Source organism: Mustelus asterias, chromosome 6 (assembly GCF_964213995.1).
Source record: "Mustelus asterias chromosome 6, sMusAst1.hap1.1, whole genome shotgun sequence".
Classification (NCBI taxonomy): Eukaryota; Metazoa; Chordata; class Chondrichthyes; order Carcharhiniformes; family Triakidae; genus Mustelus; species Mustelus asterias.
Window position 1 is genome coordinate 8,906,134 of NC_135806.1, and position 13,160 is coordinate 8,919,293.

A 13,160-nucleotide genomic window follows, 5' to 3' on the forward strand; every position below is an offset into this window, starting at 1 on the left:
TCTGTGAGTCAGGAAACACAGTGAACTAACTGTTGGCACAGTTTTGATATATATCATTATTTCCACGTGCCATTTGCTACCATTATATTGCGTAACTGAAAGCTGCATCGATGGAAAAGAATTTGGCATTCAGCACCTTAACTATTGCATGTTGTGCCTGTGTAATCCAGTGAAGACAGTCACATATCATTCTGAATATGTTCAGTCTCTGTATTTCATAAATTTACATTTCACAAGTTTACTTCCTTTGCAATGGTATAAGCACAGAATGTGCAGTGTGTGCATGAGCACACACATGTGAGAAAGTAACATTTCAAATATCTTCTAAGCATATTCTGTCTGGCAAACCAGACCCCTGTCATCACGAGGTTTATCATCCAGGAATTTAACACATTACTGCTAATTTGGGAGAGCGGGGAGAAACACCCACGCCAGCCAAAGATGCTTTAATGTGGGTGATGTGTGTTCTGGTCTGTTACCAATCCATTGCTATGCAACACCTCTCACCTCTACTGGCCAACATGCAACTCTCAATGTTTCATCCTCGCGTTGTGTAGTCCAAAACGCTTGCTTCAGTTACAACACAATTTCGAGCAATCTAAACTACCACTGAGTGTGTCCACCATTCAGTTTGGACCATCCAAGAGACGAGGTTGATTGTTTAGTGATTTGGCAGAAGGGGTGAGAGTCATGGTTGATGTGGTATAATCAGTCCTTCAATTCCAGATCGCTTCACTTGGCTTGCCTCATCCACAAAGGAATTATTTTTCTTTTTTTTGGGCCACATACTTGTCTAGACGTCTCCATTCGCTAGCCAGTTCTCAATAACGTGGGTAGTCTACAAGTTATTGCATCTCTATTTCAAAATCCCGTCTGCTGTTGCCTTGCTTTCAACACCAATTTTGCAGGGATAGTGTGTTGGGCAATTGCAGCAGTGTACTGTTTGTGAGGTGCTGGCTTTGGTGTCTTTGTTCTGAGACAGTCTGTGCTTGATACCTAAAAATCTCTCGCCAACTCCCATGCACTGAGAGTGCTGCATTGACATGAGGACCTGGTTTTGATATTTTCTTTTGCCTTAATCTTTTACGTCATTTGTGAAGTTGGCTTTTGAAACCTGAGACAGGTATGTAATATCGTTTTCCAATGACCTTTGCGAAATTGAAATTTAGTTTTGAATGGCTTTATGTGCAGCTTATCTTTTTTTTTTCTCTTCTTTCTCCTTCCCCCTTTAGAAATCGAAGAGAGAGGCTGTGAGGGTCAGCAGAATGAGAAGACAGTGCGAAGTACCTTGACTGCGCTAAGAAACTTCAGAGAGTTCCTCCTTTCCAAGTACCCACACGAAAACCGGGAAATCCAGATCATACCGTGCACGGAACTTGATGCCTACCTAGCTTCGTTCTTTGTGGACGCCAGGCAGAAAGATGGTTCCGAGTACGAGCCTAACAGTTTGGCCAACTATCAATGTGGACTTGAAAGGTACTTAAAGGAATACAAATATGGGTTCAGTATAACGAGGGATAAGGAATTCAGGCGCTCCCAAGAAGCACTGAAACAGAAGCAGCTTGAGCTGAGAGGCAAAGGCAAAGGGAACAAACCTCACAAGTCCATGAAACTCACCTTTGCCGATGAGCTCATCCTGCGTAAGCGAGGCCTGCTGAGCCGGTACAACCCCGAAGGGCTGCTCAACCTCGTGTGGCTCAACAACACTAAAGCGTTCGGGCACTGTGCTGGCTTCCACAGTTCCACGCTGAAATGGGGGGACATCAGGCTGCACGTAACTGAGACGGGCTTGGAGTACCTGGAGTGGGAAATCATAGACAGCTCCGACGCACAGGGGAAGAGCCGGCGAGCAGGAACTGAGTGCAGAATCTACGCCACGCCGCACTCTCCGCAGACGTGCCCAGTGCAGGACTACAAGGAGTACGCTCAGAGGCGCCCTCCAGCTATGCGTTACGAAGATGCCCCGTTTTACCTGTCCATCAAGCCAGTCTGCAACCTGGCCGCACTTTACTGGTACAATAGCCAATCCCTCGGGAAGAATAAGCTCTCAAAAATGGTTAAAACCATGTGCGAGAAGGGGAATATTCCTGGGAGGAAGACCAACTTTAGTGTTTACCAGAGCTGCAGTTCCCTCTCTGAGGCACAAAGCAACCAGCTGGTACTAATATGTAACAATCTGAGCCAGCAGGCTGCCCAGTCTATGTCAGGACTCAACAACACAGGAAACTTCATCATCTCTGGTTCCTTTGACTCTTCCTCAGATACAGCCTGACAGGAATGTACTTTGGTTTTTCTCTTTAACTATTCTCCGTGTTCATTCACACTTTTATACAGTCTGTCTAATTATTACTAAGCCACTGATAGTTAAAGTTTTTAAAAAGCAGCGTGTGAAAGGGTTCTTGGCCTGAATTATTTCTTGAGAGCAGGCGTCAAAATTCCAGTGATCCAATGGACAAGTTAATGATGATTCTATGGCACACTCTCTTTTTTAAAAAAAATCCAGATTTCAGCTCTAGGAAGCTCTACTTTTTCCAAGCAGATCTGCAGATATTATAAATTAAGATATAGTTTTTGAAATTCCAGCATTCTGAAAGTTTAAAAAAAAACCCTGATATTATTTCTAAATCTCTCCTCGTGACCCAAGAACTATCATTTTTCCATACAGCTTTTCAAAATGTGCACTATCTTTATTGTTCAGTTTCTCTAGCGTAAGGACTTAAGTGTTTCGCAGCCAAGCATTCAGGTAGAGTCAGAAAAATCACTTCTGTAAACTTCTGCACCTTCTCCCCGTGTCTGCGTGGGTTTCCTTCGGGTGTCCCAGTTTCCTCCCACAGTCCGAAAGACTGTGCTGGTCAGGTGCATTGGCCATGCTAAATTCTCCCTCAGTGTAGCCAAACAGGCGCCGGAGTGTGGCGACTAGGGGATCTTCACAGTAACTTCATTGCAGTGTTAATGTAAGCCTAAAGAGAAAATGCTGGAAAATCTCAGCAGGTCTGGCTGAGCTTTGACAAAGGGTCATCTGGACTGGAAACGTCAGCTCTTTTCTCTCCTTACAGATGCTGCCAGACCTGCTGCGATTTTCCAGCACTTTTGGTTTCAGATTCCAGCATCCGCAGTAATTTGCTTTTATTTAATGTAAGCCTGCTTGTGACACTAATAAATGAATAAACTTTTCTGGGTGGGTGAGATGGGGATAATATTTTGGACAAAGTTGCTGTGGATCCCAAAGTGCGGAAGCCCCTTGCCACGGCTACAGTATTAACCCTTCCATCCAGTATTAACTGCGTGCTGTTTTAAGCCATTTCTCCCCTCAGTATCATTGTTTGTTTTTGCACCGTCCCTACAATGCCCACTATATTAACGCCGTACACCCACCACTTTGCATCCTTCGCCACAGCTAATGGCATTGACCTTCTTGCTGTTCTCTTATCTGCACGCGAATTCAGTGTGTTTTAAAGCAGCTTATTCTCCTGGCTGAGCCAAAGGTTTTTTTTTTAAATGGAGAGTGATCAGCTGGCTGTTAGACCTTACGAGGAACTGTGCTTCTAATTTCCCTGAACCGTTAGAAAAAGATGTAGTGAGAAAAGTGTCAGAGTTAGGATTTATTTTTAAAATACTTATGATTTGTAGCCCTACTTCATTGTGCTCGGAGTTTGCGGATTTGTTGTCGGGGAAGGGGGGGGGGCCTGATTTATGTTACACCCTTCTGAGCAGACTAGCAATCTAATGACTTGGAAAGGAAAACACTGAACAAGGTGTGCTATCGGACAAAATAGTTAACCTGGGTGAACCCGGAATTATATCAAGCTGGTATCTCATCATTCTGGTTGTATGATAGTTGTAAAGTATTCCGTGACTAAAACCTTTAACCTTACATCTTCCAGTTACTGAGCATGTCGTCTTGATACTAAGGAAGAAATTCAATGTCCCGGTTAACGCATTATGTTACAAATGCACAGTTTCTTGTCCGTTGATGTTGCATCTCATTCAACTCTGTCTATATCTGAACATTGCTTGTAAAATTCTACTAGCAATTTGATTTTGTATTTTAAAAGTTACTATTATTGGTGTTACAGATTTTATACGTCATCTTATTTATTTTAGTTTATTTTTAGATGACAGTTTGTAATTAGATTATTTGTATATGGCTGCTCGTACACAAGTACCGATAGTTGTTGGAACCCCATTTCTGTAAAGTGCATAAGCTAAGTCTGGTGTGAAATTCAGTAATAGATGCTGGGTTCACACCAAGGAAGGATTGCAGCTCTGCATAGCCCTTCTGTCTTAACGGTCTAGTTCCACAAAACTCAGATGAAGTAGATTTCTGTGCAGGACACTGTGTTACTTCCTGTAGCGCTTTCTGGAGCCACGAGTGTGTATGTGTGCCTGTGTTGCGCATCTATGTGCACGCCCGTGTGTGTGCCGTGCGTCTGTGTGTGTGTGCACACGCCTGTGTGTGCATGCGCGCACACCTGTGTGTGTGCGCGCACGCCTGTGTGTGTGTGTGTACGCCTGTGTGTGTGCCGCGCGCCTGTGTGTGTGTGTGCATGCCTGTGTGTGCATGCGCACCTGTGTGTGTGTGCGTGCGCACACCTGTGTGTGTGTGTGCGCACATCTGTGTGTGCGTGTGTGCGCATGCACGCCTGTGTGTGCGCATGCACGCCTGTGTGTGCGTGTGTGTGCATGCATGCCTGTGTGTGCGCATGCACGCCTGCGTGTGTGTGCCTGCACGCCTGTGTGTGTGTGCGCATGCACGCCTGTGTGTGTGTGCGCATGCACGCCTGTGCGTGAGTGTGTGTGTGTGCGCGTGCACGCCTGTGCGTGAGTGTGCGTGTGTGCAAATGTAAATAAATTGGGCCCAATTTACCAGCTTGTTCCCAGTTAAAATAATGAACAGTTCTAAAACTGGTGGAAGGAAAGATTTATATCAAAATAATGTGCCTACAAGTGCATGCGCCTCGAAATGAATGGTTAGAATGTTTACTTTTTAAAAAAAAGTAAAATTTGAGTTTGTTAAACTGAACTATTTGGTTAGTGTTCAAACAGAGTTTATTGCTTTAACAATATGCAAAGATATATTAACAAGGAGACTGTTAGGTACTACTTTTTTAATCAAATGCTAATATATAGAAATTAGTGCATTCGGCTAATTTAACCCGTTGAGCATCTGTGCACCGAAATTATAATAAAATCACGAGTATTACAGATGTGTGCAGAATTGTAATGCACTTCCTTCTCATTGATTGTGCAGTAGATTTGCTCAGGCTTGCTCTACAGATGTGAAAAGGTTTTTTCCATCGCTCAAAGGGTTAAAATAACCTCTTCTTTTGGTTTGAGTCTTGAGCCCGGTCCGACGGGAGTTCTGTATGGCTCTAGGTTTCAACTTAGGTTGGAAAATCTTTAGAATACTGTGAAACAATGAAATCACTGCCTGAAGTGTCGTAGTTGACAGAAATTATTACTCAATGTAGTTTTATGTGTTTTTTGTCTAAATTTTATTAAAATACAGTGTTTAGGTACTGCCTTTTCTAACTGGCCTTTATAAACTCGGTGTTCTTTTAATCTTTCAATGGGTGTTACACTTTTGAACTATTTCTGTTTTGGTTTGCTTCCTGCCCCAATGTACAGTTTGGGACTGTGGCACTTGCTTTCCCCCTGCAGACAGGCCGAGTGGGGTGGGGGAGGATTGGGGCAAAAAAGACATTGTTCCCACTTACAAACTTTTGTCCTGAATAAAAGGGCAAACTGTGAAGTGAGAAACAATGGCTACCCGCCTTTGCCCACACTTCAAATAGAAGCTTTTTGGCGGATGATTAAGGTTCCCTGGGTTTCAGGATCCTGCAGTCACGTCTGCTTTTAGAAGGAATGGGGACGATCCGGATAGGCCCTTCAGGTATTCCACTATGCCTTTGATTCCCTCTGGTTCAAGCTAACTTTGCATTACTCCATAACCCATTATAAGCTCTTTGCAAGTGGGTCCAGTTGGCAACTAAAACATACTCTGAATACCCAGGTTCATTCCCGATTGCTGTTACCTGATCTCACGGTGGCACAATGGTTAGCACTGCTGCCTCACAGCGCTAGGAACCCGGGTTCTTTTCCCGGCTTGGGTCACTGTCTGTGTGGAATCTGCACATTCTCCCCCTGTCTGCCTGGGTGCTCCAGTTTCCTCCCACACTCCAAAGATGTGAGGGTTAGGCGGATTGGCCATGCTAAATTGCCCCTTAGCGTCTGGAGGACTAACAGGGTAAATGTATGGAGTTACAGGAATAGGGCCTGGGTGATATTGTTGTCGGTGCAGACTCAATGGGCCAAATGGCCTCCTTCTGCTCTGTAGGTAGTCTATGATTCTATTCTATTCCATGATCCCAGAATGGCTGTGGGAGTTTGGAGCAGGGGAGAGACCATTCAGCCCGTCGGACCTGTTCCACAATTCATTCAGTCATGGCTGGTCGGTATCTTAACTTCATCTACTCCCACTGCTTCCATACCTCTCAGTAAACCTTCCCAAATATCTATCTCCATTTCGAAATGTTCAATTTAGTGGCGCAACAGATGACCGACAGCGTCCCTCTGTTAAAGGGCGAGGGATTTAGTCAGGCTTTCTGTTTCTGATTGTTAGTCAGGCCGCTCCCTATATTGGCAGCTTTCGGGTGTAGTTGGATGAGGGAGAGTTCTGGCTCAGACCTGGTTCTCTCCAAGAATTCGACACTCGACCCACTCAGAAGTGGATAACGGTCACTTGGAGGTTAATTCCGGCCTGGGTCCACTGTATCCCAGCAAAGAAGTAACAACTTCAGGAGAAGGGGGGAAGAAAATTGAGAAGAATGATGATGAAACGATTTTAAGCACTGGGAAAGGTGATTGGTTAATTGACCAAATTACAGTTGGCCACTGGGCGGTAAAATATTTATTTTTCTTCCTTTATCTGAGGAAGAATTTTTTTGGTGAGTGGCTATGACCCACCTATGAGGGTGGTGGAAGCGGAGGTGAATCATGATTTCAAAAGGAAATTGGATGGGCACTAAATAAACCTGGACAGAGCGGGGAAATTCTCTGACTTTAGTTGTGTCGGCATCACAGACTAATATCCAAACTCCACCAACATTCAGGTGGATGGTGTGAACTAAACCAGGCACGACATGCCGAGATGCTCACCCTGTGACGAAAACTTTTAAAAGGAAATATTGGGACTGATTGCATTGTTCTAAAGAGAACCAGCATCGACTCGATGGACCGAATGGCCTCCTCCTTTGCCATTATGACTTTACAAAGTGTCACAAGTGTTTGAAAAGGTTGTCCTACTTTGTTGCTGTCTCCTAATGATACATTGCAGGAACAGCAGCTTATGTTTATATACAACAGCAAAGAAAAGTACAGCACAGGAACAGGCCCTTCGGCCCTCCAAGCCTATGCCAATCATGATGTCCTAACTAAGCTAAAGAAATCCTTCTGCCCTTACTCGGTCCATATCCCTCTATTCCATCCCTATTCATGTACCCATCCAGGTTCCTCTTAAATGTTGTGATGTGGAGATGCTGGCGTTGGACTGGGGTGGGCACAGTAAGAAGTCTCACAACACCAGGTTAAAGTCCAACAGGTTTATTTGGTATCATGAGCTTTCGGTGACTCACCTGATGAAGGAGCAGCGCTCCGAAAGCACATGATTCCAAATAAACCTGTTGGACTTTAACCTGGTGTTGTGAGACTTCTTAAGTGTTGCTAATTTGCCTGCTTCCACCACCTCCTCCAGGCTCCCACCACTCTCTGCGTGAAAAACTTCCCCCACGCATCTCCCTTAAACACTTGCCCTTCTCACCTTGAGCCTGTGCCCCTGCGTAATTGACACTTCCACCCTGGGGAAAAAGCCTCTGACTATCTACCCTGTCCATGCCTCTCATAGCTTTATAGACCTCTATCTGGTCTCCCTTCAGCCTCCTACAGCACCTAGTAAAAGATCCCCAAGGTGCTGCACTAGAGCAATTATCAAATAAGATTTGACACCAAGCCACTGGAGGAGTTATTAGGACAGGAGGCCATGAACTTGGTCGAAGCAACAGGTTTTGGGAACCGGCTTAAAGGTGCAGGGAGCAGCTGAATGGACCAGGGTGGGGGGAATTGGGCAATAGTTCTCCCACCTTCTTACGCAGTTTACCCTTAGTGATAACTAGCTAGGCTTGAAACCAGGAAACCTCTGTTTTATTGATGAATTAAAACCCTGAAATCTACTGCGCTATAAAAAGGTGGAAGACCACCTCTCTCCTTTGGCCACTATGCTGCCTTTGTACCTGCAACATTCATGTAGAAAGGATTCTTTTTGTCATCCTCAGCTGCAAAGGAGTGAAAGTCAGCCAACCATAAACTGATTCTGCTATTTTTATGATCTTTTGTATTGTTGCTTAGCCAAGTTACATTATACTATGATTTAAGATCGTGTTATTCACCATTCTTCAACCAGTGCAATTGTTAGATAATACACCAAAACCCAATTGTGTACACTCTGTACTCTGAGCATTCATTTAACAAGGTGCACCTTATAAAATCATCAACTTACACCTTACAATGAAGGGAAACACGAGTTTTTTTATTTGCAAAACACATGTACTTTGGCTTTGAGCTGCACCCTGACATCTGTGATTTCTCTTTTTTTCGAAGGAAGATTAGTCATTGATTTTGTTGGAACGAGAGACATGTTGTTAAAACTTTCCTCCTTGCACTTATCAGGACAAACACACTGCCAAATCACAACAATTTATACTTCAGGAGAAAAGGGTGCTGCTGAGTGATTTACAATTTGACTCTGGAGTACAAATTATGGTGATCATTTGAAATTTGGCATTCTTGTGTACACAATTTGACTCTGGAGTACAAATTATGGTGATCATTTGAAATTTGGCATTCTTGTGTTTGTCCTGATGAGTGCAAGATGAAAAACTTTGGCAACATGTCTCTCTTTTCAACAATTATTAAAGCATTAATTTGTTTTTTTTGTTTAAACAACTTCAAAATGAAAATGTTGCTGTCATGCCAAAAAAACATGCAAATCTCGATGCATTTCGTACTCAAGTCATATTGTTGCAGTGCAGATTAAGCATGTTTTGTAGGCGCTCTTATTTATATAAGTTGTCGGTTTTCTTTTGGAAATGTTAACATTTGCTGCTAATAATCAGTTACTGATTTTGAAGAGCCTTTTTGTGTATATTTAGGCTCCACCAATCAATTCTTTCATTGGCCGTGTCTGACTTGTTGGTATGTGTAACCAACCCAAAGGAAAAGAACAGTGTTTTTAGTGGCTGATTTCCTTCTTTTTCTGAATAAGGACCGTAATGTTGTCTGCCGGAGGGGTGGGGGGGTCGGAAGGGATGGGGTACTTTAGCAACATCTGGTCTCTCTCTGTTCCTGCCCCACCCTCCCTTCCCACCTGCTAAACATTTTCAACAGTTTCAAAATGGAGTAAACCCCACCCAATTGTCATGCCCCGTATTAAACAAGTTGACTTCAAATTGAATCGAAACAAGTTGATTTTATAGGGGAGGTGATGGTCTAGTGGCATTATCTATTAATCCAGAAACTCAGCAATGACCTGGTGACCCGGGTTCGAATCCTGCCATGGCAGAATTGAATTTAATGGAACAAAAATCTGAATTAAAAGTCTACTGATGACCATGAAACCATTGTCGATTGTCGGAAAAACCCATCTGGTTCACTAATGTCCCTTTAGGGAAGGAAATCTGCTGTCCTTACCTGGTCTGGCCTACATGTGACTCCAGAGCCACAGCAATATGGTTGACTCTCAACTGCCCCCCAAGGGCAACTTAGGGATGGGCGATGGCCTAGTGGTATTATTGCTAGACTATCAATCCAGAAACTCAGCTAATGTTCTGGGGATCCAGGTTCGAATCCCGCCACGGCAGATGGTGGAATTTGAATTCAATAAAAAATATCTGGAATTAAGAATCTACTGATGACCATGAAACCATTGTCGATTATCAGAAAGACCCATCTGGTTCACTAATGTCCCTTTAGGGAAGGAAATCTGCTGTCCTTACCTGGTCTGGCCTACATGTGACTCCAGACCCACAGCAATGTGGTTGACTCTCAACTGCCCTCCAAGGGCAACTTAGGGAAGGGCAATAAATGCTGGCCAGCCAGCGACGCCCATGTCCCACGAATGAATTAAAAAATAATGCTTGCGTTGTGACTTCTTGAAGATGATGTGTTGAATTATCCAGGTTCTTCAGTGTTATGCTATCAGAGGCTGGTTGGGTGGGCAAAGTGTTAGGGACAGGTGTGGGTGTCATTTGCACATTTGGTTTTTACCATACCCATATCTGCACAACATGATGGAATCGATTGGTAGGCAAAAGTCTATGTTTATTGTAAGCATATGTAGAGCTCTAAAGAAAACGAGAGAAAAAGACAAAAAAAACCACTTAAAACAAATCTGTTTTTAAAGTTGTTAATAATTGTCTCTTTGATTGCTGCATGCTATTTCAGAGTTTCCTCTGTGTGTAGAAACTGAACTAGTTGCCAGATAATAAATGAATAAACCATGCTGTGTTCTCCACTTTGCTAGTTTTTAGTTTCTTTTAATGTTGTGCCTTTGGGCTAGAAACTGTGCAGCTGAGGATTACAAAGACACCACGTGTCCCTCTGTCATGTCATCAGAAATATGTCATTGAAGGTAACAAAATATGCGTTTTGACCTTGGCTTGTTTGAAGGATCGCCAATAAATAAAATGGAAGTTCTGTTTTGCTGAATGAATGTCCTTTATTTTGTAATCGCACTTATTTTACTTGCACTTACAGTGGTTAGCACTGCTGCCTCACAGCGCCGGGGTCCCCGGGTTTGATTCCCGGCTTGGGTCGCTGTCTGTGTGGAGTTTGCACGTTCTCCCTGTGTCTGTGTGGGTTTCCTCCAGTTTCCTCCCACAGTCCAAAAGATGTGCTGGTTAGGGGCATTGGCCATGCTAAATTCTCCCTCAGTGTACCCGAACAGGCGTTGGAGAGTGGCGACGAGGGGATTTTCACAGTAACTTCATTGCAGTGTTAATGTAAGCCTACTTGTGACACTAATAAATAAATAAGTTTTCCGAAGTGTGCGCTATCTTATGTTATTTCTCACCGGCGATGCACGGGGCGCGATCTTACCGGCCGTTCACACCACGCTCCCTTTGCAGCGAGGTCGGAGAATTTGGAGCCCAGCCAATTCTCCGTTCACTGCAGCGGGGTGGGAAAATCCCATGTTATCCCATAACATTCCGGCCACACTGTTTCTCAACTTCTCTGATCACTGTTCTGTGAAGTTGTGATTCCTGAGTACGTGCTATTTTCACAGTTACTTCATTGCAGTATCAATGTAAGCCTACTTGTGACACTAATAAACAAACTATTCATTATTCCATTTGCAAAGTTTGAGTGGGGAACCAGTTTTTCTTTGTCTTAATATTTATGTCAAACTATCAGGTTTCACCTTTACATTTACACAGTGCCTCTTGAGATGGAAGAGCTCCTCAAAGCACTTTGTTGCCAATGAACTGCTTCTGAAGTGTAACCATTGTCACTGTTGTAATATAGGAAATACAGCAACCAATTTATACACAGTAAGGCCTCACAAACAGCAGTGTGGTACCAGCCAGACAATCTATTTCGGTGACGTTGGTTGTGAAATCAGTATCGGTCGTGACACTGACAGAACTCCCCAGCTCTCCCGGTAGCGCGATGGGATCTTTCATGTTCATTTGAGCTTGCAGTCGGAGCCTCGCATTGACATCTCATCTGGGACTGCAGCACTCCCTTATAGCACTGCTTTGAGGTCCCAGCCTAGTCTACATTTAACGGCAAAACACTGCAGATGCTGGAATCTGAAACAAAAACAGAAAATACTGGAAAATCGCAGGTCATAGAATCATACAGTGCAGGAGGAGGCCATTCGGCCCATCAAGTCTGCACCGACCACAATTCCACCCAGGCCCCACCCCCATAGCCCCATGCATTTACCCTAGCTAGTCCCCCTGACACTAAGGGGCAATTTAGGATGGCCAATTCACCTAACCCGCACTTCTTTCAGACTACGGGAGGAAACCGGAGCACCCGGAGGAAACCCACGCAGACACGGGGAGAATGTGCAAACTCCCCAGAGACAGTGACCCAAACCGGGAATCAAACCTGGGTCCCTGGCGCTGTGAAGCAACAGTGCTAACCACTGTGCCACCAAGAATAGAGGCAACGTCTCAAGTCATCTAGACTCTAAAATCTAGAAGGGTCATCCAGACTCGAAACGTTGGCTCTATTCTCTCTCCGCAGATGCTGTCAGACCTGCTGAGACTTTCCAGCCTTTTCTGTTCCAGGCAACATATAGTTGGTGTTGGCCTATTCCTGATCCGTGTGATATTTTGACAAAACAGACTGGTTTGCAAGGCACTTTAGAGGGCAGTTATGTGTCGACTACATTGTTGTGGGTCAGGTGTCATATCGGATGCCAGACTGGGTAAGGATGCCAGACTTACTTTCCGTTGTTGGATTTTCTAGAAAATCCAACCCCACTGCTGCCTTAACCCCAACCCTGGAAGGGCCGATTCTACTGCGCCAATATGACATTTCCATCTCTACTAATGGTTCCTCTGATTGACAAGCTGAGGACAATTTTGTACGTTGTCTTAGACCACGCTGGGAAATGAATGGACTTGCCAAATTCATTTCGGCAAGAGCCTGTGTAGCAAATGAAGAGGAAAGACATTCATTTCATCAGCAGCAAAAACGTGAGTAACCACCATGGCGCACTGGACAAAATAAATGAAACCTGCATGGATTTCACTGTGTCCAGCAGCCAAGCTGTGGAGAGGAAAGGTTCAGGAACAGTTCTGGTGAAAGTGACAGGACACAAAAGGTGGGACCAGCCTCCAAGGCCGACAAAAATTAAAGCCCAAGGTCATTTTCAAACGTAAAAGCATTCCGAAATTAAATGTTCCCTGCGGGAGTTTTTCTGCATGTCTATGACAGTAGTTGGAGGATGGAGTGAAGTGAATCGAGAATGCATAGAATGGACGTCCCACTGGCCTATGCAAAGAATGCACCTTATTAGTGCGGCACACATTCAGATCCCATAAGATCAAAATGGGCCTGCAAATAAATAGCACCCGCATGGCAGTTGTACCAGG

At 44.2% G+C, this 13,160-nt stretch overlaps 1 protein-coding gene across 3 annotated transcripts in view; it reads left to right on the forward strand.

The window, feature by feature from the left end:
- The window catches only part of kiaa1958 (KIAA1958 ortholog), a 112,896-nt gene that overhangs the window by 74,034 nt on the left and 25,702 nt on the right, over positions 1–13,160 (forward strand). The window contains exon 3 of one of the 3 annotated variants that reach the window (XM_078214062.1): positions 1,233–5,512. The exons of the other annotated variants lie outside the window; for them this stretch is intronic. Within the exon in view, the coding sequence (XP_078070188.1) occupies positions 1,233–2,272 (1,040 nt within the window). The 3' untranslated portion in view covers positions 2,273–5,512. Of the gene's footprint in view, positions 1–1,232; positions 5,513–13,160 lie in introns of those variants that run through there. 3 annotated transcript variants of the gene reach the window in all.